This window comes from Salmo salar, chromosome ssa10 (assembly GCF_905237065.1).
Source record: "Salmo salar chromosome ssa10, Ssal_v3.1, whole genome shotgun sequence".
Taxonomy (NCBI): domain Eukaryota; kingdom Metazoa; phylum Chordata; class Actinopteri; order Salmoniformes; family Salmonidae; genus Salmo; species Salmo salar.
Genome location: NC_059451.1, coordinates 62774890 through 62801876, shown reverse-complemented (window position 1 = coordinate 62801876; position 26987 = coordinate 62774890). Strand labels below are relative to the sequence as shown.

General features: G+C 41.7%; 1 protein-coding gene across 4 annotated transcripts; it reads right to left on the bottom strand.

Annotated features, from left to right (window-relative positions):
* Positions 1-658: 658 nt before the first annotated feature.
* On the bottom strand, positions 659-26743 carry hmg20a (high mobility group 20A). Of its 4 annotated transcripts, XM_014123821.2 has the most exons (10): positions 26621-26718; positions 24767-24824; positions 12509-12595; positions 12022-12231; positions 6105-6237; positions 5486-5523; positions 4016-4091; positions 3546-3761; positions 2753-2885; positions 659-1286 (listed from the first exon to the last, which is right to left on the bottom strand). In XM_014123821.2, exons 3-10 carry the CDS (start codon positions 12569-12571, stop codon positions 1283-1285), a joined length of 873 nt encoding a protein of 290 aa, XP_013979296.1. In that variant the 5' UTR covers positions 12572-12595; positions 24767-24824; positions 26621-26718; the 3' UTR covers positions 659-1282. The 4 variants fall into 4 exon arrangements, with proteins under 4 accessions (XP_013979296.1, XP_013979295.1, XP_013979293.2 ...); XM_014123820.2 differs by lacking the exon at positions 24767-24824 and having other exon boundaries at positions 26621-26743; XM_014123818.2 differs by lacking the exons at positions 24767-24824; positions 26621-26718 and adding an exon at positions 12741-12762.
* Between the last annotated feature and the right edge of the window lie 244 nt (positions 26744-26987).

Sequence of the window (26987 nt, the reverse complement as noted above, 5' to 3'; positions counted from 1 at the left end):
TGTAGTAGGGAGTTGTAATTTCCAACAGGCCAATATTCTACATAGTTGTAGTGCATAAACTGTGATAATTAACTACAAGGGATGTTTTTGTTGTTGCTATTCACAAAAAAAAAATGTGTCTAAAGATTCATTTATCTGAACTTTTTATGAAGGAGCCGTTACCCAATGTGACATTTCCTGTTTCCCAGATACTCATCCGTGATCATGCATATAAGGTATACTTTGTATATCTGTAATATGTACCTTTCCTGCAAAGTCAAAATGTAAGATGCACCAAATACTAAGTCTGATGCTCTGCTACACATGGATATAATTTTGGCAATGTGTTTAGTTACTTTTGTGCAGCAGACTAAGCAATTATTTAAGCAGGGGCACAACTTTCACTGGGATTGCATTTTTGTACCCCCCAGTTTTATCATTGGAATGTGATACAAAACGAGGCAACGGTGTGCTTGCGGACCATGTGGACGCCTCCGAGTGGTCGGGTAGGCTGTTTGGAGTGTTTATCCGACTGGATAAAAATAAAATATATCCCCCCCACTTCTGATTTAAAGTGTATGTACGTTTGTGTTAAAGTGGAAGACCAATTTAAAAAAAAAGTTTTTACCTGGGTAATGTGGATTTATCGAGACAGTGAAAATATGTTAATTAAACACTGTTCTGTAAATGCATTTTATTGAAGACAAACGAGTACTTTTTCCACAACTATCAAAATAAATTTGGACTGGCACAGAATTTTTTTAACAAAAGCTTTTGCTATAGAATACAAACAACCCCTGCTTATGTGTGATGCAACACAAACACAATGTGACATTTCTCAAATCAGCTAACATTTGAAGAGACTCAAATCTTGACATTAAAAGAATTTGACAAATAAAAAGAACAGTAAACATACAGGCTTAAGTGAATTCAAATGTCAACCAAATACTTCTATATGCACATCATTACGTTGACACAGTGGCAGAGAAGTTATTTATGATTGGAATGGGGCTTGAATGACACATGAAGTTTGGAATCTTACAGAACAAAGTCATTTTTGAACTGACATCATCTCCAGGATGGCATTTTCTATAAAATGATTATAACTACACTGATAGCGTCAACAGATAAAAAAAAAAAATTATAATGATATTCCCAACACATTTTCACTTCACTAAAGTTAATAAAAGGTGTTTTAAAATCACCGTCTCGATGGAAATCCTAAACTGGACCAGACAATGAAGAGGTTTGGATTCTCACAATCCCTGTGGCCACAACAGTCAAATAGTCCAGCTGAGTCCAATTACCTACAAAAGAGAAAATAATCACAAAAGATATTAAGAGTTTTTAAATGGGTTTCCTAGCCCCAGGCTGTCATTAACCTAGGGCTATGGTTCAATTGAGGCTAGCTCAGTCTGGTTTCACACCAGTATTTCTCTGGTTTTACAGCAGGCAATGTTGGGGGAAATCCTAAGCTTAGGATCAAAGAGAATATCCCATGATGAAGGTACACTATTTATACAAAAGTATGTGGTTACCTCTGTAAATTACTGTATTCGGCTATTTCAGCCACAGACATTGCTGACAGGTGTATAAAATCGAGCACATAGCCATGAAATCTCCATAGACAAACATTGGCAGTAGAATGGCCATACTGAAGAGCCCAGTGACTTTCAACGTGGCACCATCATAGGATGCCACCTTTCCAACAAGTCAGTTTGTCAAATTTCTGCCTTTCTAGAGCTGTAAGTGCTGTTATTGTGAAGTGGAAACGTTTAGGAGCAACAGCAGCTCAGCCAAATTGTCTATCCTTGGTTGCAACACTCACTACCGAGTTCCAAACTTCCTCTGGAAGCAACGTCAGCACAATAACTGTTCGTCTAGAGCTTCATGAAATGGGTTTCCATGGCCGATCAGCTGCACACAAGCCTAAGATCACCATGCGCAATGCCAAGCGTCGGCTGGAGTGGTGTAAACCTCGCCGCCATTGGACTCTGGAACAGCTCATGCGTTCTCTGGAGTGATGAATCACGCTTCACCATAGGTTTGGCAGATGCCAGGAGAACGCTACCTGCCCGAATGCATAGTGTAAACTGTAAAGTTTGGTGGAGGAGGAATAATAGTCTGGGGTTGTTTTTCATGGTTCAGGCTAGGCCCCTTAGTTCCAGTGAAGGGAAATCTTAATGCTACAGCATACAATGACATTCTAGATGATTCTGTGCTTCCAACTTCGTGGCAACAGTTTGGGTAAGGCCCTTTCCTGTTTCAGCATGACAATGCCCCTGTGCACAAAGCGAGGTCCATACAGAAATGGTTTGTCAAGATCGGTGTGGAAGAACTTGACTGGCCTGCACAGAGCCCTGACCTCAACCCCATCGAGCACCTTTGGGATGAAAAAGAACGCTGACTGCAAGCCAGGCCTAATCGCCCAACACCAGTAATCAACATCACTAATACTCGTGGCAAATTCCTGCAGCAATGTTCCAACATCTAGTGGAAAGCCTTCCCAGAGAGTGGAGGCCGTTATATCAACAAAGGGGGGACCTACTCCATATTAATGCCCATGATTTTGGAATGTGATGTTCGAAGAGCAGATGTCCACATACTTTTGGTCATGTAGTGTATATGAAAAAGGAATTAACTAGGATTTATACAGTTCTTTCAAAACAATAGGAAAGAGTGTTAGGTAAACTTCTTTTGTGATAATACAATTTTACCATGCAATTAGAAGTAAAATATAACACACAAAAAAAACCTAGAGTTTGGTAGTTACCTGTCCAGCCGGTTGACCACCTCTCTCACGGTGCCGATGAGGTTATCGTGCTCCTGCGGGTTACTCAGGATGATACCATGGAGCTTTTTCATGTAGGAGTCGATGGTGTCCAGGGTAGGGGTCTCCCCACTAACTGCAGGCGAGAGGGTAACTTGAGCATGGGAATGTATACAGGCCTGAGTCCTATTTAACTAGGGTACATCGTAGCAAAACATTTTGCAATGGAAAAGGAATACGAGCATTTTCTTTTTGGAAAAATTCAGGTAGTACCTCCATGTTTGTCTGTTTGGTGCCTAATGAATATTGCCCTGTTTACAATATCAAGGTGTAGAACACATAGAACCATGGAATGGTGGAGGGACGTTAAGGGCTCACTCAGGGTTCCAAAACGCACAAGAATAAAAACAAGGAGCTTTTACTTCTGTTTCCCTCTGAAGATTATCCATGCAAATTTCACACAGGAGGAAATGTCAAATCAGGCTCCTGGTTATAATCCCCGTAAAATATTGAATAATTTATCAACAAGGAGGACTTGCATAATCACAGAAAATTAGTTCTCAAAAGGTGACAGGAGGCAGAAGTTTTCAAACAGGGCCTCTGCGGTTTGAAGAAGCCGTTGAAGTGAGGGTTGATGGTAATGAACAAAAGATATCCGCTGTTTCCCTGAAGTGATCGCATAAGACCTTGAGCTGAGGTACTGAAGCGTGTGTGATGGGGACAGTAGGGATATATGTGTGTGTGTGGTATTGTTTTCATATACCTGTTTGTGTGTGTGTGTGTGTGTCACTCTCACCAGGCAGGGCCACAGAGGAGAAGCTGCTGGTCAGGGCCTGGCGCAGGGTCTCCAGGTGCTGCTGGAGCAGCCCGTTGCGTCCCCTCTCCTGCCTCACGTCGCCATCCAGGCGCTCCACAGCGCCGCGCATGCTCTCCACGTGCTTCTGCAGTGCCGCGTTGCGTTCCTCATACTCCATGTTGGTCTTGCGCAGCTGACGCATCTCCGCCTCCCGTGCTGTGTGCGAAGACAGACAAATGCCTCGGTCAGAGGAAACGGGTGTTAAGGTATGTGATGTGAGGTAGCAGGGAGGGTAAATAGTATCAATAATTCAATTGAATCCTCTGTGTTTTTAGTTGCTATTGTGTTGTTACCTAAAGAGGGGCAGATATTTTGGAGATGAGTACGGGTGCTCTAGTCAACAACAATTTAGTATTGGGAAGGAAGTTACTGGAGTAAAACAAACATTGCAAAACAAAAATGCTGTGTACCTTTGCTGTGGTTGAGAAACTCCTCTGTGAAGATGGGAATGTCGAACACAGACCTTTCCTTGCCCTCTGTGTCCTTCTAATGGGGTGGAGAAAAAAAAATGAGTGAGTGGGTGAGAGAGAGATGCTTGTAAAACTGAGTGAACACGTTTGAGAGGGGGAGGAAATGGTTTGAAGCTCTGATCAACCATATACATTGCACCAACATTTGGTGGCTGCAACGTAGGTTGCTCTGGATAAGAAGCCTGCTAAATAAAAAAATGTAAAAATCTAACAGTTTAAACACTGTTGCCACCAATCATTTCCCTAAACCACAATAATTTCTCATTGGACTGAAAACTAGTGTCTATTGCTAGACAGGCACAGTGGGCCCTTGTAGTAAAAGTGATCTTTGCTATTGTGATGTGGACTAATGTGTGTTGGGCTGTGCTCATTCATCTTGTATGGGCAGTGGGATGGCAGCAGGTGGAGATTGGCCACTCACTGGATAGCGCATTGAAACTCTGGAAAAAGGGGACGCTTAGTTACAACATTTTAGTCATTTAGCAGTAGATGGTCATAAACAAAGTTACACTATGGAGTTAAACATGCATTATGAGTGGAATCTTTTAAAAAGTGGGAAAAAGAGCAATAAGTATGAATTGAAAACATTGTCTTGTGTCTGTACCCTACAGTCCTGGATGTTGCTTCGCAAGCCTTTACGCCCCACCTAAAGAGTATGCTAATCTGGAAGAAATGCTGGTGTCATTTCAGAACTCCTAATTCCAGCTAAGAAGTTACCTTGGTGTTTTCCCTCCTGTGTTTGAAAAGGCCATACCCTTTAATTACAGTGCTTAACTCCATAAAAAATGAATTACACACTTACAAGAAGCCATGGGCTTGCAGCCCTACATAAATGAGTGTCAAAGCGGGTTTAATCGGGCTTTAGTGCCGCTCCAGTAAGCGCTTAATGTGAAGCGAGAGGGGGCCAGACCCTTGAGAAGTTGGGGTACTTAGGTGAGGATATTGTGCCAAGGCCCTTATAAGAATGCCCAACATACAGCAAATCATTAAGTTGTTCATGTGTGATCAATTGTGACTGCAGCATTATGATTTATGCTAATGGCGAGATTACTACAGAACAGAACTTTTCAAGCTGCATTTCCATGTTAGACATTTAGCAGACAGACAACCACAACCCTGGCGTTGCAAGCTCCACGCTCTACCAACTGAGCCCCACGGGACCATGTTAGTCATTTAGCAGACACCTACAACCCCGGCGTTGCAAGCTCCACGCTCTACCAACTGAGCCCCATGGGACCATTTCCATCATCATATTAACCATTCCCTGGTTTGACTAGCGCAACAACCTTGCTGTTTCCAGCTCTCGAGCCAATCGACTGGACCCAATTGGATTTTCTTCAAGACGAGCACTTTTAGCTATTTGTTTGCTTTAGCGTATAGGAGGGATTGGGTGTGGTAGGGTCAACTCACCTCGTGAAGAGATTCGTTGGCTACCTGGTGCCCGCCATCTGTGAGAAAGGAAGGAATAAAAAAAATAAAAAGGGACAGGAGATGATTCATGCTTCCTCTGTGCAGCGTGCCTTTGCTACATCTTGAACTCATTGAGGATGAGTCAAAGAGATGTTTTAAAACTAGTAATGGGAGCCATCCCAAAGCACAGAAAAGCTCAGCTATCAAATAAATGTATCTGATAATGAGGTTGTATTGTACACACCTCCAGTGTTTCCAATGGGATGCTTTTTCTCATCTGTCTTATTTGAAGGCATAACAAAAGAGCAGCTTGCCAATGTATCATATTGAACAGAAAGCACATGTATAAGGCTGAAAAGCTTGTGTGGGCTGTTGAACCAAACTATTTTCCTTCAACACAGCTGATCTGTAGGGAGAAATATGTTGTTTCAAACCCATCTGACCCTGTGGGGGCAAACATTGTCAAGTTTCAAAGGTGCACTGGCCTTTTTTCTGATCAGTGGTTATAAAGAAAAGGAAAACTGTTTTATATTGGGATGCAGCCCTTGAGAGGAGCGTTATAGGATCAACCGTTGCATGCCCTAATGAACATGACGCAACTCTTTCGGTGGTGTTTTACCTCCCCGGTGCCTCTTGACCTTCTGTTTCTCCTGCACCTTCCGGGTGAAGTGCTTGTAGGCCTCCGTCTTCTGGTACTTCTCCAGGTCACGCATGTAGCGCTCCTTGTCCCTCTCCGCCTCGTCCAGGTAGCGCTGCACACAGAGAAGAGGGAGAGAGACAGAGGGGGAGAAACAGGATATCAATCATAGCCGCTTAAAACCTTTTTGATTGATTCAAAATTCGAATTAATATTGACAGCTGTAGCCAAATTGCTGTGCTGCTAATAAGCATATGGGGGAATGACAGAGTGTGGTAAGAGGGTGGAGCGACTTGGACCTCATAGAGTGGACACAATGAGAGGAATACCAGTTTCCTCCAGTTAAAGCGATTGACACTATCCATCAACTGTGTAACAATCGGCTTGGATCTAAAACCATTCTACATTATTAAAGTTCAAAGAATACTGTGTTCATATGAGAGCAACCAAAGCAAGACAGACAAAATTATATAAAGTGAGCAAAATATGCATATATTGTCAACAAATGAGTTTCCATCAAAATAAACAATTCACTTTCTTACAAATAGGCCCAAAATAAAGTCCAAATCCCAAATAGAATCCCAACACAATTCTCAATGTCCAATGTCAATATGGAAGTCCAGAATCCAATCCAAAAATAGTCCCAAAGTCAATCAAAAAACAAAAATGAGCAATCCCCCTTCAAAATGCAAAAATATCAGTCACACAAAAAATACAATCAACAGGATATACCTGACCGGATTGTTGTAGTAGAGGAAAATCTGTCCTGGTGGTGATTTCCTTACAATAGATCAATGTTCATGGCATCCGTCAAAACCAACAGAATAGGAATCCTTTGTATTTGGAGTAACGATCCACAATAATGAGCAAAAAGTATTCTCTTGAATGGTTAATTTAAGGCTGCTTAAGAAGGTCATACAAGGATCATTTTGCTATTTGATTCAAAAATTTAAGACCCCTTGAAGTGTGTGTGTGTATATATATATATATATATATATATATATATTATATATATCTCAAGGTCCTGGAGTGGCCTAGCCAGTCTCCAGACCTGAACCCAATAGAAAATCTTTGGAGGGAGCTGAAAGTCCGTATTGCCCAGCGACAGCCCCGAAACCTGAAGGATCTGGAGAAGGTCTGTATGGAGGAGTGGGCCAAAATCCCTGCTGCAGTGTGTGCAAACCTGGTCAAGAACTACAGGAAACGTATGATCTCTGTAATTGCAAACAGGTTTCTGTACCAAATATTAAGTTCTGCTTTTCTGATGTATCAAATACTTATGTCATGCAATAAAATGCAAATGAATTACTTAAAAATCATACAATGTGATTTTCTGGATTTTTGTTTTAGATTCCGTCTCTCACAGTTGAAGTGTACCTATGATAAAAATGACAGACTTCTACATGCTTTGTAAGTAGGAAAACCTGCAAAATCGGCAGTGTATCAAATACTTCTTCTCCCCACTGTATGTGTGTGTGTGTGTGTGTGTGTGTGTGTGTGTGTGTGTGTGTGTGTGTGTGTTATATATATATATATATATAAATATACACACTGCTCAAAAAAATAAAGGGAACACTTAAACAGCACAATGTAACTCCAAGTCAATCACACTTCTGTGAAATCAAACTGTCCACTTAGGAAGCAACACTGATTGACAATACATTTCACATGCTGTTGTGCAATTGGAATAGACAACAGGTGGAAATTATAGGCAATTAGCAAGACACCCCCAATAAAGGAGTGGTTCTGCAGGTGGGGACCACAGACCACTTCTCAGTTCCTATGCTTCCTGGCTGATGTTTTGGTCACTTTTGAATGCTGGCGGTGCTTTCACTCTAGTGGTAGCATGAGACGGAGTCTACAACCCACACAAGTGGCTCAGGTAGTGCAGCTCATCCAGGATGGCACATCAATGCGAGCTGTCGCAAGAAGGTTTGCTGTGTCTGTCAGCGTAGTGTCCAGAGCATGGAGGCGCTACCAGGAGACAGGCCAGTACATCAGGAGACGTGGAGGAGGCAGTAGGAGGGCAACAACCCAGCAGCAGGACCGCTACCGCCGCCTTTGTGCAAGGAGGAGCAGGAGAAGCACTGCCAGAGCCCTGCAAAATGACCTCCAGCAGGCCACAAATGTGCATGTGTCTGCTCAAACGGTCAGAAACAGACTCCATGAGGGTGGTATGAGGGCCCGACGTCCACAGGTGGGGGTTGTGCTTACAGCCAAACACCGTGCAGGACGTTTGGCATTTGCCAGAGAACACCAACATTGGCAAATTCGCCACGGGCGCCCTGTGCTCTTCACAGATGAAAGCAGGTTCACACTGAGCACGTGACACACATGATAGAGTCTGGAGACGCCGTGGAGAACGTTCTGCTGCCTGCAACATCCTCCAGCATGACCGGTTTGGCGGTGTGTCAGTCATGGTGTGGGGTGGCATTTCTTTGGGGAGCCGCACAGCCCTCCATGTGCTCGCCAGAGGTAGCCTGACTGCCATTAGGTACCGAGATGAGATCCTCAGACCCCTTGTGAGACCATATGCTGGTGCGGTTGGCCCTGGGTTCCTCCTAATGCAAGACAATGCTAGACCTCATGTGGCTGGAGTGTGTCAGCAGTTCCTGCAAGAGGAAGGCATTGATGCTATGGACTGGCCCGCCCGTTCCCCAGACCTGAATCCAAATGAGCACATCTGGGACATCATGTCTTGCTCCATCCACCAACGCCACGTTGCACCACAGACTGTCCAGGAGTTGGCGGATGCTTTAGTCCAGGTCTGGGAGGAGATCCCTCAGGAGACCATCCGCCACCTCATCAGGAGCATGCCCAGGCGTTGTAGGGAGGTTATACAGGCACATGGAGGCCACACACACTACTGAGCCTCATTTTGACTTGTTTTAAGGACATTACATCAAAGTTGGATCAGCCTGTAGTGTGGTTTTCCACTTTAATTTTGAGTGTGACTCCAAATCCAGACCTCCATGGGTTGTTAAATTGGATTTCCATTGATTATTTTTGTGTGATTTTGTTGTCAGCACATTCAACTATGTAAATAAAAAAGTATTTAATAAGATTATTACTTTCATTCAGATCTAGGATGTGTTGTTTAAGTGTTCCCTTTATTTTTTGGAGCAGTATATATATATATATATATATATATATATATATATATATATATATATATATATATAACACACACACACACACACACACATTTCTATGAACATAACAAGATTCAATAACTGAGACAAACTGAAAAAAGTTCCACAGACATGTGACTAACAGAAATGGAATAATGTCTCCCTGAACAAAGGGTGAGTAAAAATCTAAAGTAACAGTCAGTATCTGGTGTGGCCACCAGCTACATTAAGTACTGCAGTGAATCTCCTCCTCATGGACTGCACCAGATTTGCCAGTTCTTGCTGTGAGATGTTACCCCACTCTTCCACCAATGCACATGCAAGTTCCTGGACATTTCTGGGGGGGAATGGCCCTAGCCCTCACCCTCCGTTTCAACAGGTCCCAGACGTACTCAATTGGATTGAGATCCGGGCTCTTCGCAGGCCATGGCAGAACACTGACATTCCTGTCTTGCAGGAAATCACGCACAGAACGAGCAGTATGGCTGGTGGCATTGTCATGCTGGAGGGTCATGTCAGGATGAACCTGCAGGAAGGGTACCACATGAGGGAGGAGGATGTCTTCCCTGTAACGCACAGCGTTGAGATTACCTTCAATGACAACAAGCTCAGTCCGATGATTCTGTGACACACCGCCCCAGACCATGACGGACCCTCCACCTCCAAATCGATCCCGCTCCAGAGTACAGGCCTCGATGTAACGCTCATTCCTTAGACGATAAATGCGAATCCCACCATCACCCCTGGTGAGACAAAACCACGACTCGTCAGTAAAGAGCACTTTTTGACAGTCCTGTCTTGTCCAGCGATGGTGGGTTTGTGCCCATAGGCGAAGTTGTTGCCGGTGATGTCTAGTGAGGACCTGCCTTACAGTAGGCCTACAAGCCCTCAGTCCAGCCTCTCTCAGCCTATTGCGGACAGTCTGAGCACTGATGGAGGGATTGTGCATTCCTGGTGTAACTCAGGCAGTTGTTGTTGCCATCCTGTACCTGTCCCACAGGTGTGATGTTCGGATGAACCGATCCTGTGCAGGTGTTGTTACACGTGGTCTACCACTGCGAGGACGATCAGCTGTCCATCCTGTCTCCCTGTAGCGCTGTCTTAGGCGTCTCAGTAGGACATTGCAATTTATTGCCCTGGCCACGTCTGCAGTCCTCATGCCTCCTTGCAGCATGTCTAACCAGACCGGACACATCGTGAGCGTCGCAAAATAAATGTTGAAATCCATGTTATTCAATTATTGCACCGACACTGCTCATGCGCACCAACGAGCGTCTGCAATGCCAAGGGCTCCTTTCTATTTCTGACGCAGATTGCGCTGCAAGTCCTGCCTCTCCCATCTCCTCATTGGTTTATAGAAGCAGGTACCCACGTACCATCTCCTCATTGGTTATACCCACGTGGGTGATTGAAAGACGAACTGTTTTGCTGGTCGGTGTAGTAATACTATGAAAGTTTAGATGCCAATCACCATATAAGTTCAAAGATGAAAAAGCCTGGAAGGAGGAGAGATGACTAGAACCGATTCGGTTGGCTGTTTTATGTGTGGATTAATTGTCGGAGTAGAGGACCTAGTGCATTTCGGGTAAAATAACAACTCAATGTTTATATCCCAGGACAAATTAGCCAGCAACAGCAAGCTAGCTAAATAGGACAAATTAGCTAGCAAGTGCAAGCTAACTAACTAAATTGCCATACATGTTTAATGCTTTTCGACCTGCCCCCAAATTAATGTAATTGGTTCAGAGTTTGCTTTGATATTTTAACCTGCGTGTTGTGATCGCGTTTGGTGTAGGGGGACAAAATAAATGTATGCACGATAACGCACGATGGCGTACGCGCGCAGACGGTTTGGGTTCCGTGTAAGTCACGTTCACGCAGATGAGCAGGGACCCAGGGCATCTTTCTTTTGGTGTTTTTCAGAGTCAGTAGAAAGGCCTCTTTAGTGTCCTAAGTTTTCATAACTGTGACCTTAATTGCCTACCATCCGTAAGCTGTTAGTGTCTTAATGACCACTCCACGGTACATGTTCATTAATTGTTTATGGTTCATTGAGCAAGCATGGGAAACGGTGTTTAAACCCTTTACAATGAAGATCTGTGAAGTTATTTGGATTTTACGAATTATCTTTGAAAGACAGGGTCCTTAAAAAGGGACGTTTCTTTTTTTGCCAAGTTTATATAATAAATAATTTGATAAATGTGTATTTGGCCTTACTACTATTAGCCCATACAAACTCATTGAATAACAGATTGACTACATGGAACAACAGTTTCACCCCCCCCCCCTCCAAATGTCTACATTTGTTTTTATACATGTATTTAACCCCTTATTTTTGGAACTAAACAGTCTCCATATATACTTCCATTCATTGTTTTGGTACCGGGAGACTTTCAGATGAGTCTTGGGAGGCCTGTGGGGGTCCTAGAGAAAAACAACATTTAAGTGTTTGTGAGTCTCACCTTTCCACAGATGGGTCATATTGTAGCCCAAACCGTTTGGACACTACTGACGATTTTGTGAGAACCACGATTTTCAGGATGTCTCATGGTCTGACAAACACTGCTCTAGCTCAGTCACCTTGTGCGACATAGGCGGATGCGGTGGATTGAGACGCATCCAGTGCAAAAAACAGAAACAGTATCTCTAACTTAAACCGACAGATTTTAATTGGGATTTTTTGATTATGCTAATTAGATTTCGGTGGGGGCACGGACATAGACCTTAGGGGGTTAACCTTTTCAGGCCAGTGTAGCTGCATGGCTAACCTGCTTGTCTTCCTGCGGCAGTTTGCTCCACTCATTGCCCAGCATCCTGGTGATCTCTGGGAAGGGCACGTCAGGCCGCTCAGCCCTCAGCTGCTCACGCCGGTCGTTCATGAAGCGCACATAGCCCGTCAGCGGTGCCTTGGGGGCGTTGCTGTCCTTCACTGGCTTCTTCCTCTTACGGCCCTTGGTCCAGCTGCTGCGCCTGGGCTTCTGTGGCGACGCGGAGGGAAGGGTGGGGAGATGTGGCAAAACAAACACAGCTAAAGTTAGCACTTATCATAAATGGTGCTTACTCTGGAATCCAAAACGTATATCCTCTGTTGAAACAGTTTGGATTCCAGGCAAGCTAACTCTAGGCAAGGGGTGGTGGCTTTTGTTACAGCCCTTATCTAACACACCATTGAACGTTTTACAGTCCAGGCTTTTAATCTGGACCCGGGAAACCAGCCCTGAGTGTGTAATGGTTATTTAAATGACATGGTCTCACCTCCTCTTCATTTCTCTGGCTGCTGTTGTCTGTGTTACCAGGTGAGCCTGTCTGCTCTTCCATCGCCTCAGCCTCCAGGAAAGGAGCCTACAGTGGAAACAAACAACATTAGTTCCTATTGTGCATACAGCACCTTAACAGTCTAAACATTTCTGCAGACTGCTACAAAAAAAGTATAATCTTGCAAACTTTCCTGTAATTCAAATATCCTATAAATGGCTCGCAAAACTACCTTCAAAAAGTGAGCAAAAGCGCAAATGAGAGCCACGAGCAGAGCCACCGCTTGCGCTTGCTCTGTGGCGCACATCAGTTATTTCAGGTGGTGTCAGCATAATTGAATTTTCATGCATTGGAGTAGAATGTCCTTTAAAAAAAAGACAGAATTGACAAAGTCATTGTAAAAAAAATATATATATATATACAAAAATAACACTACTGTTGCAATTGCTACTGAAGACAATCCCATGAGAAAACACAGGAACTCCTGACAGATCAAGAAAGAAAACTCTACCCAGAGGAAAGTGGAATGAAGCATTAGTGCCCTCTACTGCAGGGGAAATCACAGTACACACATACAGGTAACTGCCAAAATAAAGGAAAAACTTAAGTAAATGAGGGATACAAAGTATATTGAAAGCAGGTGCTTAAACACAGGTGAGGTTTCTGATTTAATTAAGCACCATGCTTAGGGTCATTTATAAAAATGCCCAGTTACTCGTTATTTCGGCTACAGTGGCTAGAAGAGATCACTGTAGTTGTTTCCATTAACTTGTCCAGTCATTTTGTGTCGACATTTAGAAAGTTTGCATAGAAAATAGATGCAGCAATTGCCTGCAAGGGTGCGTTTCGATTTAACTATCGTGTCAATAAAAACAGCTGGCTGTAATGATGCCAGACTTTAAAAAAAAGTTCTCTCACAAACTTAAGTGTCGAATAAAATTGAAGTAGTTGAAGTGTTTCAATTACCCAATTAGGCAAATTGTCCATGAATACATTGGTGACAGCCTGTGTGCCCTCATGTCTCAGGTAGCCAGCGAAAGCCAGCATGGATAGAATGCAATAATTGACTAATATCTGCCCTATTCTAATAATTATCACGTTCCAATGTGTCGCCACGGTCTGTGCCTTTGTGAAACTTACACTCCTGTAGATCTGAAATAATTGTGGTGAAACTTGCCAGCCAGCCAGCCAGCCACAAAAGCAAAGTGAAGCAATTCAGGCATTCTTGAAAGTCAGGACAATCCTTGTCCTGCAAAGAAAATGTTTATAGTTGAAAAAATAGATTTTGCCCCGCGTACCTTGAAATTATTCAGCAATCGTAATTTATTCAAAAAACAGTTTCCATCATAATTTGTCACATTTAAGGAAGTTTGACAAAAGAAAAATCCACCCTCCAAACAGATGAAAACATATCCCATATGTGCCATTTCCATTACACATCGCAATGAAAGAGGGGTCTCAAAGGAGCATGGGGTCTTAAAAGGTGTGTGTGTGTGTCTCAGTCACCAGATCTCAACCCAATTGAACACATGGGAAATTCTGGAACGGTGCCTGTGACAGCGATTTCCACCACCATCAACAAAACACCAAATTATGGAATTTCTCATGAAAGAATGGTGTCTCATCCCTCCAATAGAGTTCCAGACACTTGTAGAATCTATGCCGAGGCATATTGAAGCTGTTCTGGCAGCTCGTGGCGGCCCAAAGCCCTATTTAAAAAACCTTTATTTAACCAGGCAAGTCAGTTAAGAACAAATTCTTATTTACAATGACGGCCTACCCCGGCCAAACCCGGACGACGCTGGGGCAATTGTGTGCCGCCCTATGGGATTCCCAATCACGGCCAGATGTGATGCAGCCTGGATTCGAACCAAGTACTGCAGTGACGCCTCTTGCACTGAGATGCATTGTCTTAGACCACTGCGCCACTCAGGAGCCCAATTAACTTTTGACACTTTGTGTTTTCTTTATTTTTGCAGTTAACTGTAGAATTCAAATGTTTTTCAGTGCATCCTTCCTTCATCAAGGTGATTTACTTGTATATTCCTATATAAGACAGGTAAAAGCAATATGGTGGAGAATCATTGCTCCACATGAATGAGCTCTCACAGAAGAAAGTTCATTTATTTTGGCTCAGGCTGTAGCATATAAGACGAAACAGGCAAATAGGCCTAACATGTTGGTCCTTAGTGTGCAGTGCACACCGTGACTAACAGGAAGTTACTGAAACTGGAAATAGAGGTGACGATTCCTTCCTTTGCTCTTTGACAGTGAAGCACTGACATTGAGACCCAGTTGAGTCAGTGTCAACGTTTGCTATGCCATGTTTGCTGTCTGGATGCTGGACGCAGTGATGTCATGCTCTTATCGTTTAACACTTGACTCTCACTCCAATCGTTTGGACTGTTCTACAAAAAGAAATGAGCGTATTAGATAACTCAAAGGAGAAAACCACTTCGGCCTAGACCATTATCAACGCAAATTGGGATAAAAGTAGGAATGTAATGATTCACCAATTCGCATCGGTTCCCAATTCAAATGTTTAAGATGTGACTGCATCGGTCCGTGGACTCCAAACCGATCCAAATGTAGCATGCGTCGGTCAGAAAATCGATTCAAGCAATACGAATCTGCAATTTAAAATGTTATTTTTGCTCATATTACTTTATTTCTAACTTCCAGATATACCTAATATTTTGTGACAACTGATGCGTCCTCTCCTTCAGTGCCGAACTAAGCATGTAACTGTGTTGACAGTCATTGATCTACAAGTCATTTTGCATTCTGAACAGCCCCAGGCAATATCAGTAGCCTAGTCAAACTTCACACTGTGCCCAGCTACGCACGCTGACCAACACAAGGGACACAGCCTGTTTCTGATCTTGCACATCTGTGTGGCACCTTCAGCAGTCAAATGCTAAAATGTCATGAGTGATATTAGGCTTCCTTAGTTGAGTGACAACCTATGTAATTTGCTAGGTTATTTTTATCTATGCGCTGTTGAAAACGTTTTACCGGAATAAAAGTAAGCTATTAAAAGTCAGGGGCTTACAATATATTTTATATTGTTCAGGTTTGGCATCCGCTATAGTTTTGCTTTAACAATCAGTATACACTGAGTGTACAAAACATTAGGCACACCTGCTCTTTCCATGACATGGACTGACCAGGTGAAAGCCATGATTTAACGCTGCTGGGTTTTTCACACTCAACAGTTTCCTGTGTGTGTCAAGAATGGTCCACCACCAAAAAGGACAGCAAGCCAACTTGACACATTCGGGTGAAGCATTGGAGTCAACATGGGCCAGCATCCCTGTGGAATGACACCTTGTAGAGTCCCTGCCCTGACAAATTGAGGCTGTTCTGAGCGCAAAGGGGTGCAACTAAATATTAGGATGGTGTTCCTAATGTTTTGTACACTCAGTGTATATGGTCATTTTTTAAATATACAGGGTAAAGTTGATCATTTCAGAACGAGGAATCACTTACGAGGCGCACTGCATGGCCAAAGCGGGAGCAGAAAAGAAGCTCACTTCCAACCATTCGATTTTGAGGTGGGGGTGAAATCTGAAGTTGTGCTATATATATATATATATATTCATTGGCTATGTCATAGCTAATTTGTAAACAATAGATACATTACTAGCTCATACACTTAAATCTGCAAAAATGACAAGTTACTGGTTGTGTCCGAATACCCATACTAGTGTCCAACATACTTAAAACCTCTACGGGATCGGTGTCCCTATACTGGGGCGGTTGTTGCTAACGTGCGCAAATGTGACTAGAATGTAAGTAACAGCCAACTTTCCAGGACATATGTGCAGAAAGCTTACATTCTTGTTAAATCTAACTGCACTGTAACAGTGAAAAAATACCATACTATTGTTTGAGGAGTGCACAACAACAAAAAACTTTTATCACGGCAAATTGTTTGATATATTCATCTCTGAAGGTAAATAATGTAATTGTTTGATATATTCACTTCTGAAGGTAAATAATTCAGTAATCTTGCTCTGATTTGTCATCCTGGGGGTCCCAGAGATAAAATGTAGCAGTTTTGTTTGATAAAATCTATTTTTATATTCAAATGTAGGAGCTGGGTTCTACAGTTTGAACCCCTGCTGTTTCTGGGCGGAAATTGAAATAGAAAAAAAAGGGTCCAATCCTTAAGATTAAACTGCATACTATTTAGCCCATACTGTTTAGTAAAATGTATACAGTATGCCACGGCTGCAACTCAGTACCGGCTGAGTAGGTGGGGCGGGGCCGAGTGTGTGAATTTTTCCAAATTCAATAGACATCATCGCATTAACCAGCATGATAGCTGATTTCTAATTTGATTGCAATATGCCGAAATCATTCCACCATTTCCTGGTTGCTAGAATTGGAATGGTTTGCCTAATTTCTGTTAGTGACAAAACAAACAATGCATAGTGTATCCTGGAGAATCATTGTACCATCTAAACCGCTGTAAAATATATTTTCAATAACCAAAAAGATTGTATTTTCAGCTGTTTAACTTTTTAGTGACAGGGGGCAGTATTCGGAAATTCAGATGAATGACGTGCCCAAATTAAACTGCCTGCTACTCGGGCCCAGAAGGCAGGATATGCATATTATTAGTAGATTTGGATAGAAAACACTCTGAAGTTTGAATGATGTCTGTGAGTATAACAGAACTCATATGGCAGGCAAAAACCTGAGAAAAATCCAACCAGGAAGTGTGGAAATCTGAGGTTTGTAGTTTTTCAAGTGATTCCCTATTCAGTATACAGTGTCTGTGGGGTCATTTTGCACCTCCTAGGGCTTCCACTAGATGTCAACAGTCTTTAGAACGTTGTTCCATGCTTCTACTGTGAATGGGGAGAGAATAAGAGGTCCTGGAGTCAGATGACTGAGAAAATGACATGAGCCCAGTGGCGCGCACTCCCGTAAGAGTTAGCTGTGTTCCTTTTCTTTTTTGAAGACAAAGGAATCGTCCGGTTGGAATATTATGCATGATTTATGATAAAAACATCCTAAAGATTGATTCTATACATCGTTTGACATGTTTCTACGAACTGTAATATAACTTTGACTTTTCGCCTGAACTTAGCTGTGCGAGTACAGTGCATTTGGAGTACTCTACCGAACGCGCAAACAAAAAGGAGGTATTTGGACATATATATGGACTTTATCGAAACAAATGAACATTTATTGGGGAACTGGGATTCCTGGGAGTGCATTCCGATGAAGATCATCAAAGGTAAGTGAATATTTATAAATGTTATTTCTGAGTTTTGTTGACTCCACAAAATGGCGGGTTTGGTTTCGTCTCTGAGCGCTCTACTCAGATTATTGCAAAGTGTGCTTTCGCTGTAAAGTTTTTTTTTTTTTATCTGACACAGTGGTTGCATTATGGAGAAGTGTATCTATAATTCTTTGAATAACAGTTTAATATTTTATCAATGTTTATGATGAGTATTTCTGTAAATTGATGTGGTCATTCACCGGAAGTTTTGGGAGGCAAAACATTTCTTTACATTACACGCCAATGTAAAAAATTGGGTTTTTGGATATAAATATGAACTTTATCGAGCAAAACATACATGTATTGTGTAACATGAAGTCCTATGAGTGCCATCTGATGAAGATCATCAAAGGTTAGTGATTAATTTTAGCTATATTTCTGGTTTTTGTGACGCCCCTCCTTGCTTGGAAAATGGCTGTGTGGTTTTTCTTGTCTCGGCGCTGTCCTAACATAATCTAATGTTATGCTTTCGCCGTAAAGCCTTTTTAAAATCGGACAATGTGGTTGGATTAACGAGAAGTGCATCTTTAAAATGGGATATAATAGTTGTCCCACATGTCCCAGAGAGGTTAATAAACCTGGTGCACAAAACCGTAAGTAAAAGATGCAAAAAAATAACTCAAGTACGGAATGCAGCTTCACTATTAGATACTATTTTAATCCAGGGCCTGAAAAGAAATTGCAACAATATGCCTCTCTCTCTCATTGGTACAACCCTCCTCTATTCTGAACATTAAAACAAAATGGGAAGATCTTAACTATGAATTCTTCAATGAGGAATGGAAGCAAGTAGTGTTGAGTGTTCATACATCGTCTATTTGTGCTAGACATGCACTTGATCAGTTCAAGCTGCTACACCGAATCTATTGGACTAAGTCCAGGCTAAGTAAAATGTATCCAAACCTAGACCCTCTATGTGACCGATGTAGAGGCTTCTGTAGATCTTACTCATATCAGACTGCTCAGGGCCCAAAAAGGTGACACTAGGGGGAAATGCATGTTAACTAATTAAACAACAAAGAATATGATCTACATGATCAGTCTCTGTGTGTAAAATAAAGTGGTTCATGTGAACCTAACTCACAGCTAAAACATGTAAAGAAAGCAATCCAATGTTATTTGTTGCCTAGACTTTACTGCAAATGACACTCAAGTCTTGAGAAAAAAACAATACACTAATATTGAGGTTAGCCATGACAGCCTTTATAATAGAAGGCTTGTGACCACACATATCTAAATATTGCACTTGGGGGGAAAAAACATCTTAAAGTAGAAATAGAATGAAACAAACTGGCATTCTATTTTTGCTCTATTATAGTGGCCAGCATAGACATTAAGTTCCCGATGGCTACATGTGCAAAAATAACATTCACCGAGTAAAAAAAAGAAAGTATCATCCCCCTCACACACACACACACACGTGTTACTGTCAAGTTCAACACAACAAAAACAATATATTTGGGCTACACTGCACATTATTACATTGTACACTTTCTGCCTGTGAGAAAGTGTGTGGTGTTCCTTTCACCTCCATAGCGAGGCCCAGCTCCAGCTACACTTGATCCCTGAATCCACTTGTTAACAAGCAACGCCTCATTTTCACCTAATTCTGAAAATTAATCACATACTGTAGAGGGAAAACATTAGTTAACAAATAGTGGTTAGTTCGTTAGCTAGTTACAATTTCACAGATTGCCAGGGTCCAGTAAGCAACTAACGCGTTATAACTTGAGGAACGTCAAGGAGTCGTATAACAGTTAATACTATAGCGAATTGGTAAGGTTATTAACGTTAGCTCATCTGATGTAACGTTAACTAGCTAACGTTAGCTGTCTGACTTCATTAGCAAGCTAATTTTCACGCCATAAACTCAATTATTTGATCAGATAAGTTGGCTAATGTTCCTCAACATTTATCTAGCTAGCTAAAGGAGAATTCGATCCAGCTAGCATGATACTTAACAATGCTAATACTTGTTCCACCACACCGTCTCCCTCACCTCAAACTTTCCAAATGCCAGTTGTTTTTCGGTTACAACATAATGAAGTAGGCTTCATCACCTTCTCACCCCGTGTCCGTGGTCAGGCTTCTCGCCTAACGTTATCGTTCAGGGGACGCGCTGCTGTAACTGGCAAGCTGCCTTTCCAGAGCTCTAGCTGATGCTGTAACTAGTAAATTGGATCTCTTCTCTCTTCAGTCGGGTGCTGCGCTGCATTCTCTTATGTGATCGATTGGCTGAGCATTGGATAGTATTGCTCCAAACGCGCATCACTCGTTCGCTTACAGCCAGTAGTGATCCTCCACCCCCCCTCCAAAAAAGTTCTCTCATCGGATCTACACGAATCACTATTTTGGATTTAAAACGTCGAATTTCGCCGAAAGGTGACTAGTTTGCATCCCTGTCATATGTTTTGCTGCCAAGATCGTTATGTTTTGACATCTGTAATTTTTGGAGTCAATGTAGAATTGTGCCCTCTGGTTGCCCTTTTTGGTCTACCACCTACTGACTTAATGGTGTCCAGACAAGTTTAGGATGCACTTGCTTTCTCTACTATCCTCGCCAAGAGATGTATAGTTCTTGAGTGGTAAAACGTCCACCCTCCATTGCACGGTCGATGACTGCACAATTTGATTCACTTTATTAAAACTAGAAAAAAATTGGTTGTACTTTAAAAATGATGCATTTCATTCCACCTGTGCAACCTTTATAGACCTACAAGGGCCTGACCCTCCATTTGACTTGTAAATTGTCTGGCTTACTGATGCTGTTCTTTATTTTTAAATATTTGATATGCATCCATTGTGTGTGGATGGCTTGATCCTGCTAATAAAATATGTTACCATACCTGTCTGAATACCTCTGAGTTGTGCTTCCAGGTCTCAGTGCCCTCGGCACCCATCAATCCTTTCATTGGGGTTGGGTGGGGGCCGGGGGAGAGAGAGAATGTGCACCCCTTTGGGTTCCCAGGGCCAGAGTTTTAAAGCATTTCCCTCCAACAATGTAAAAATGTGCTTGTCCTTGAATGTACACTGAAAAAATATATAAAACGCAACATGTAAAGTGTTGGGCCCATGTTTCATGAGCTGAAATAAAAGATCACAGAAATTGTACTTAAGCACAAAAAGCTTATTTCTCTCAAATTTTGAGCACAAATGTTTGTATCCCTGTTAGTGAGCATTTCCCCTTTGCCAAGATTATCCATCCACCTGTATGTGTGGCATATCAAGAAGCTAATAAAGCAGCATGATCATTACACAGGTGCACCTTGTGCTTGGGACAATAAAAAGCCACTCAAATGTGCAGTTTTGTCACACAACACAATGCCACAGATGTCTCAAGTTGAGGGAGCGTGCAATTGGCATGCTGACTGCAGGAATGTCCACCTGAGTTGTTGCCAGAGAATTGAATGTTCATTTCTCTACCATAAGCCACCTCCCAACTTTGTTTTATAGAATTTGCCAGTACGTCCAACCGACCTCACAACGGTAAACCACGTGTATGGCATCATGTGCGTGAGCGGTTTGCTGATGTCAATGGCAGGCTACGGCCACAATTGCATTTTATCGATGGCAACTTGAATGCACAATTCATCTGCTGCAATCACTTAATGTTTCAGCATGATAAGACACAGCCCCATGTGGCAAGGATCTGTACACAATACCTGGAAGCTGAAAATGTCCCAGTCCTTCCATGGCCTGCATAGTCACGAGACGTCACCCATTGAGCATGTTTGGGATCGACGTGTATGACAGCGTGTTCCAGTTCCCGCCAATATCCAGCAACTTTGCACAACAACTGAAGCGGAGTGGGACAACATTCCACAGGTCACAATCAACAGCCTGATCAACTCTATGCGAAGGAGATGTGTTGCGCTGCATGAGGCAAATGGTGGTCACACAGATACTGACTGGTTTTCTGATCAACTCCCCTACCTTTTTTTTCAAGGATGCATATCTTTATTCCCAGTCATGTGAAATCCATAGATTAGGGCCTAATGAATTTATTTCAATTGACTGATTTCCTTATATGAACTGTAACTCAATCTTTGAAATTGATGCATGTTGCGTTTATATTTTTGTTCAGTATATATTTTGGAATGGTGGATGTTGATTTCGGGAGGCTACCTCCACGGAAAATGGAACAAACAACTTTTTCTCTTAGTTAACTTCAACGAATTACGACCTGCCATAGGATTTCAACAGTGACAACAGTTGGCTGCTATTTACACTGCATTCAGAAAGTATTCCTACTCCTACATTTTGTTGTTACAGCCTGAATTCAAAATGGATTAAATATGTTTTTTCCTCACCCGTCTACACACAATACCCCATGACGACAAAGTGAAAACATGTCTAGATTTTTTTGTGCAAATTTAAAATTAAATACAGAAAATCTAATTTACATAATTATTCACACCCCTGAGTCAATACTTTGTAGAAGCACCTTTGGCAGCGATTACAGCTGTGAGTCTTTCTGGGTGAGTCTGAGACCTTTCCACACCTGGATTGTGCAACATTTGCTCATTATATTTTTCAGAATTCTTCAAGCTCGGTCAAACTTGGTTGTTGATCATTGTTAGACAACCATTTTCAGGTCTTGCTATAGATTTAAGACGATTTGTTAAGTCAAAACTGTAACTCGGACACTCAGGAACATTCACTGACTTCTTGGTAAGCAACTCCAGTGTATATTTGGCCTTGCGTTCTAGGTTATTGTCCTGCTGAAAGGTGAATTAATCTCCCAGTGTCTGGTGGAAAGCAGACTGGTTTTCCTCTAGGATTTTGCCTGTGCTTAGCTCCATTCCACATATTTTTTTAATCCTGAAAAATGCCCCAGTCCTTAACGATTACAAGCATACCCATAACATGATGCGGCCGCCACTATGCTTCAACATATGGAGAGTGGTAGTCAATAATGTGTTGGATTGGATTTGCCCCAAACATAACACATTATTCAAAACAAGAAATGTATTGCTTTGCCACATTTTTTGCAGTATTACTTTCGTGCCTTGTTGCAAACAGGAAGCATGTTTTGGAATAGTTTTATTCTTTACAGGCTTCCTTTTCACTCTGTCAATTAGGTTAGTGTTGTGGAGTAACTACAATGTTGTTGATCCATCCTCAGTTTTCTTCTATCACAGCCATTAAACTCTAACTGTTTGAAAGTCACTATTGGGCTCATGGTGAAATCCTTGAACGGTTTCATTCCTCTCGGTCAACTGAGTTAGGAAGGATGCCTGTAGCTTTGTAGTGACGGTGTATTGATACACCATCCAAAGTGTAATTAATAACTTCACCATGCTCAACAGGATATTCAATGTCTGCTTATTTCTTTTTTTTACCCATCTACCGATAGGTGTCCTTCTTTGCGAGGCATTGGAAAACCTCCCCCGTCTTTGTGGTTGAAATTCACTGCTCGACTGAGGGACCTCACAGAATTTGTGTGGGGTACAGAGAGGAGTTAAGCTCAGGAGTCAAAATTTGCTTATTTAGGCTTGCCACAACAAAGGGGTTGAATACTTATGGACTCAAGACATTTCAGCATTTCATTTTATATTAATTTGTAAAAATGTCTAAAAAAAAAATATTCCACGTTAAAAAACTTTTTTAAATTCTGGCTGTAAGAACATGTGGAAAATGTCAAGGGGTGTGAATACTTTCTGAAGCCACTGTATGTGATAGTTTGACTTTCAAATCTGTGTATTGGTTTGTGGCCAGCAACCTTTATAGAGAAACCGCCCCGAATTATCCCTTCCATTTGAGAAAGAAAATTATTGCTGCGTTCTATGTCCTGCGACCCTCAGCGCTAACGACAAAATCGACAGTACAAAACCAAATATATTGATCTGTTTTAAAAGGAATATTTATGCTTTTAGCATTTTAGACCTAATTTTCCACTTACTGTTAGTGTTAAAGCATCCTACAGACAGTTGTTTTGGAAAGATCCATTCCTGAGATTTCTTTGGCTGGCTTAGTTGCTTGCATGAGCCATATAGTGGTAGTGCCCAGACTCACCCAAAAACATGCTTCAAAACATCTCCACATAAAATTCTATTGTCTTTTATGTTTTTTTTTTGTGGGGGGGGGGCTGTCAAAATGCGATAGTTTTTTTCTGCAAACATTCGCGATTATGATTTTGATGAAAATGGACTAGCTACTTCAGCTGAAGTATGTTGTTCCACTCACGTGAGCAACAAGTCTGACACTCCGGAGTAGGTGTCATCTCTTGCTTGTCAACAGAGCGCGTGGCTATACATACGGAAATATGAATAAGGCAAACTAGCAGCATTTCACTAGCTATAATAGGGATAAGGATACGGATAGCCTAGATGTCGAAGAAGGTACATAGGTAGATGGATTGCTAAAGTAGTAGTGTATAACATGTTTACATGTTCATTTACTTATTCAAAAGTGTATTTTTCTATTAGTTGTATGTATGCGTGTTTACTTTTACCTTCATTACAAATTGATTGTCAACAACACATACTTGCAGTGTTGTCTTTATCTGGGAACATGTTTGTGTGTCATAAAAACAAGCTTTATTTGGAAACATGTTGAAGAACAAGTAACTGTTGTTCACATACTCATAGGCAGTTATACACCTTATATTTACATGGTTATAGCCATAGATGTGTAATAAAACTTGGTATCATTACGTGTTCAGTCTTTATACGTTCTTGAGAATCAAGTGGTTCAGAGAACCAGATGTGTGTCCTCAGACTGCATAAATCCAACGTATACTCTTGAAGGTGAAGGATTCTTTCTACAGATTGCCTCAGCAACGCAGGACAGCTTTACTTGTCCATTACCTTTTCCAAGCTTCTCCCTTGAGTGCCCATTCCATCACAATATTGACTATGGAATGGGAAAAGATCAATATGGGATCATTATAGGACACATAATATATTGAAATTTATATCTATACTGTACATTATTGATAACTTCAATTTAAAATGTTAACTTACTATATCGACAGCTGCCTCTTTGGTCCTGCTGGATGTGGTCCCTTTTTCCCCAGTTGATCTTAGGGACATGGAAAAACCTTTCAATTACTCCTGGGTTGATACGGGCTGGGAAATCTGCATGATCTGTCACACAGACTTGTGCTGTTCCCGACACCATAAGTGTCTTTGGCAGACAAATTTAGTTCTTCAAGTGTTGGCTTTATCAAGTCCCATCGGAACAGCACAGACACCCAATTTTGATCGGCATTACCTTGCATTTTTCATATTTACAGTTCACCGTGACTCTCTTTCTGGGTGCTGTTGCTGGTCTGCCGGATCACCTGTTGCCATTTCCCCCAGTGTTGTCTTGGCTTCTATCTGTCAATGCTCTTCATCAGCATATTCTGGCTCATATAAATTATGGTTCTGCAAAGTATGCATCCTCTTCAGGCTCGCAGCTGTCTGACTTAGACATGTTTTGATTTAATCATTTTGGGTGGTGTAGCGCTTGAAAGCCGTGTCTGCCCTGCGCCAACCTCAAAACCAGGCCAGTGGAATTTGGAGGTGTGGCCAAGCGAGACTAGCAGTGCGCGGATGTAGTAGTGGCGTAGAAATGAGTTGTAAGACAAGGGCAAAACAGGGAGTAAAAAGTCGGGAGTTATACACATTTATGCTCGTAATAGTGGAAACAGTTAAGTATTTTGATATTGACGTGGGTATAGGCCACAAAGACATGAGATGGCTGTAGAGTTTCTTGTGGGACGTTTTGAAGCACATTTTTTGGGTGAGTCTGGTCACTACCACCATATGGCTCATGCAAGCAACTAAGCCAGCCAAAGAAATCTCAGGAATGGAAGTCTGACCAAATCAACTGTCTGAATGCTGCTTCAACACTGAGTAAGTGGAAAATTAGGTCTAAAAATGCAAAAAAACTAAATATCCCTTTAAGCAATTGATCTTGTCATCATGTTGACTATAAACTTGTTTACTAAGATCACCAATCTGAGGTAAAAAGGAGGGCTGCGGGAACATGCCACATCTATTTCTATGGGCACAAGCACTGTTTATGACACAGATCGTTTACACCTCTTGTTGGTGGAGAGAATTTTGCAGGTTTAAAGCTTATTTCCTGCAATTGTACACATTTTGCCATGGGGTGCAACATTGTTTACCATTTTAAAGCAAATTTTCTTTCAATTCTATACATTTTGCAATGTCTAATGTGCATTCATGTGACATTTGAGTGACAAAATGTACAATAATATCTATTGGCTAAAAAAACGAAATATATATAATTTTTTTAGCTGACATGGGCTAGTTGATCTGGACATCACTGACAACTTATAAAGTATGCAATGACTAACATTCACTACCCAATTTCGAAATTGCACCTAGTGCATTTTACAACTACAAGCTTCAAGAGTAAGTTTAAAGCAGGACTGAGTTTCTTGGAAGAAAAAAATATATATACTTGTTTTGGTGTAACCACTGGTCTAGACTAGAGCGTCCATGGGGTCTGAGCAGCAGGCTGAACGTTTGAGGTCCCTAGTGATGGTCTGACTAGACAATATGTTTAATAGCTTGCCAAGCACTAGCTAGCTGACTAGTCTCTGGTCTGCAAGGCAGGTAGCTAGGTAACTATACTTGACTAGTTATACATCTTTATCTTATCTGACTTAGCACAACTGAAGTTCCTTCTGGGAAGATATAACGTTAACGTCACATGTCCTAATTCTATTTTAACGTTAGCTAGCATGCATCTTCGCTAGCTCGCTACTTTGCTGGTTAAAAGGGTTTTGGTTTATCCGACAATAGTGAAGCAGGTCTGTGTTTTTCACTTTATTTAATAATTTGTTCACAATAGAGTACACTAACCTGTAACTTATTCTTTTTGGTTAAAAATCCAGAAATTAGCTGGCGATGGGGCTCTCAGAATCAAAACAATGCAGAAGTCCTCCCTGGAAGTGGAACCACGTCACTACCGGAAACCGATTCACTAAATTCATCCGAGTGTCGCTTGCATTGTGATCAATGCAATCAGGGATACTTGGGACGTCCCTAACCCATTGAAGTAGACATTTCAAAAGGTTAGGGTTATGTAAGGTTTCTGGTCATGGTTAAGGTTAGGATAAGGGTAGTGGTTAAGGTTTAGGGCACATGTGTCAAATTCATTCCACGAGGGCTGAGTGTCTGAGGGTTTTCACTCCTCCATTGTACTTTATTGATTAATCATGGTAACTAA

Coding starts and splice junctions, on each gene's coding strand:
- hmg20a (XM_014123820.2), bottom strand. CDS start 12,571: ATGGAAGAGCAGACAGGCTCACCTGGTAACACAGACAACAGCAGCCAG. Junction 3,762..4,015: donor GTTTCTCAACCACAGCAAAG/GTACACAGCATT, acceptor CTTCGCACACAG/CACGGGAGGCGGAGATGCGT. Junction 2,886..3,545: donor CTCCTCTGTGGCCCTGCCTG/GTGAGAGTGACA, acceptor TCTCGCCTGCAG/TTAGTGGGGAGACCCCTACC.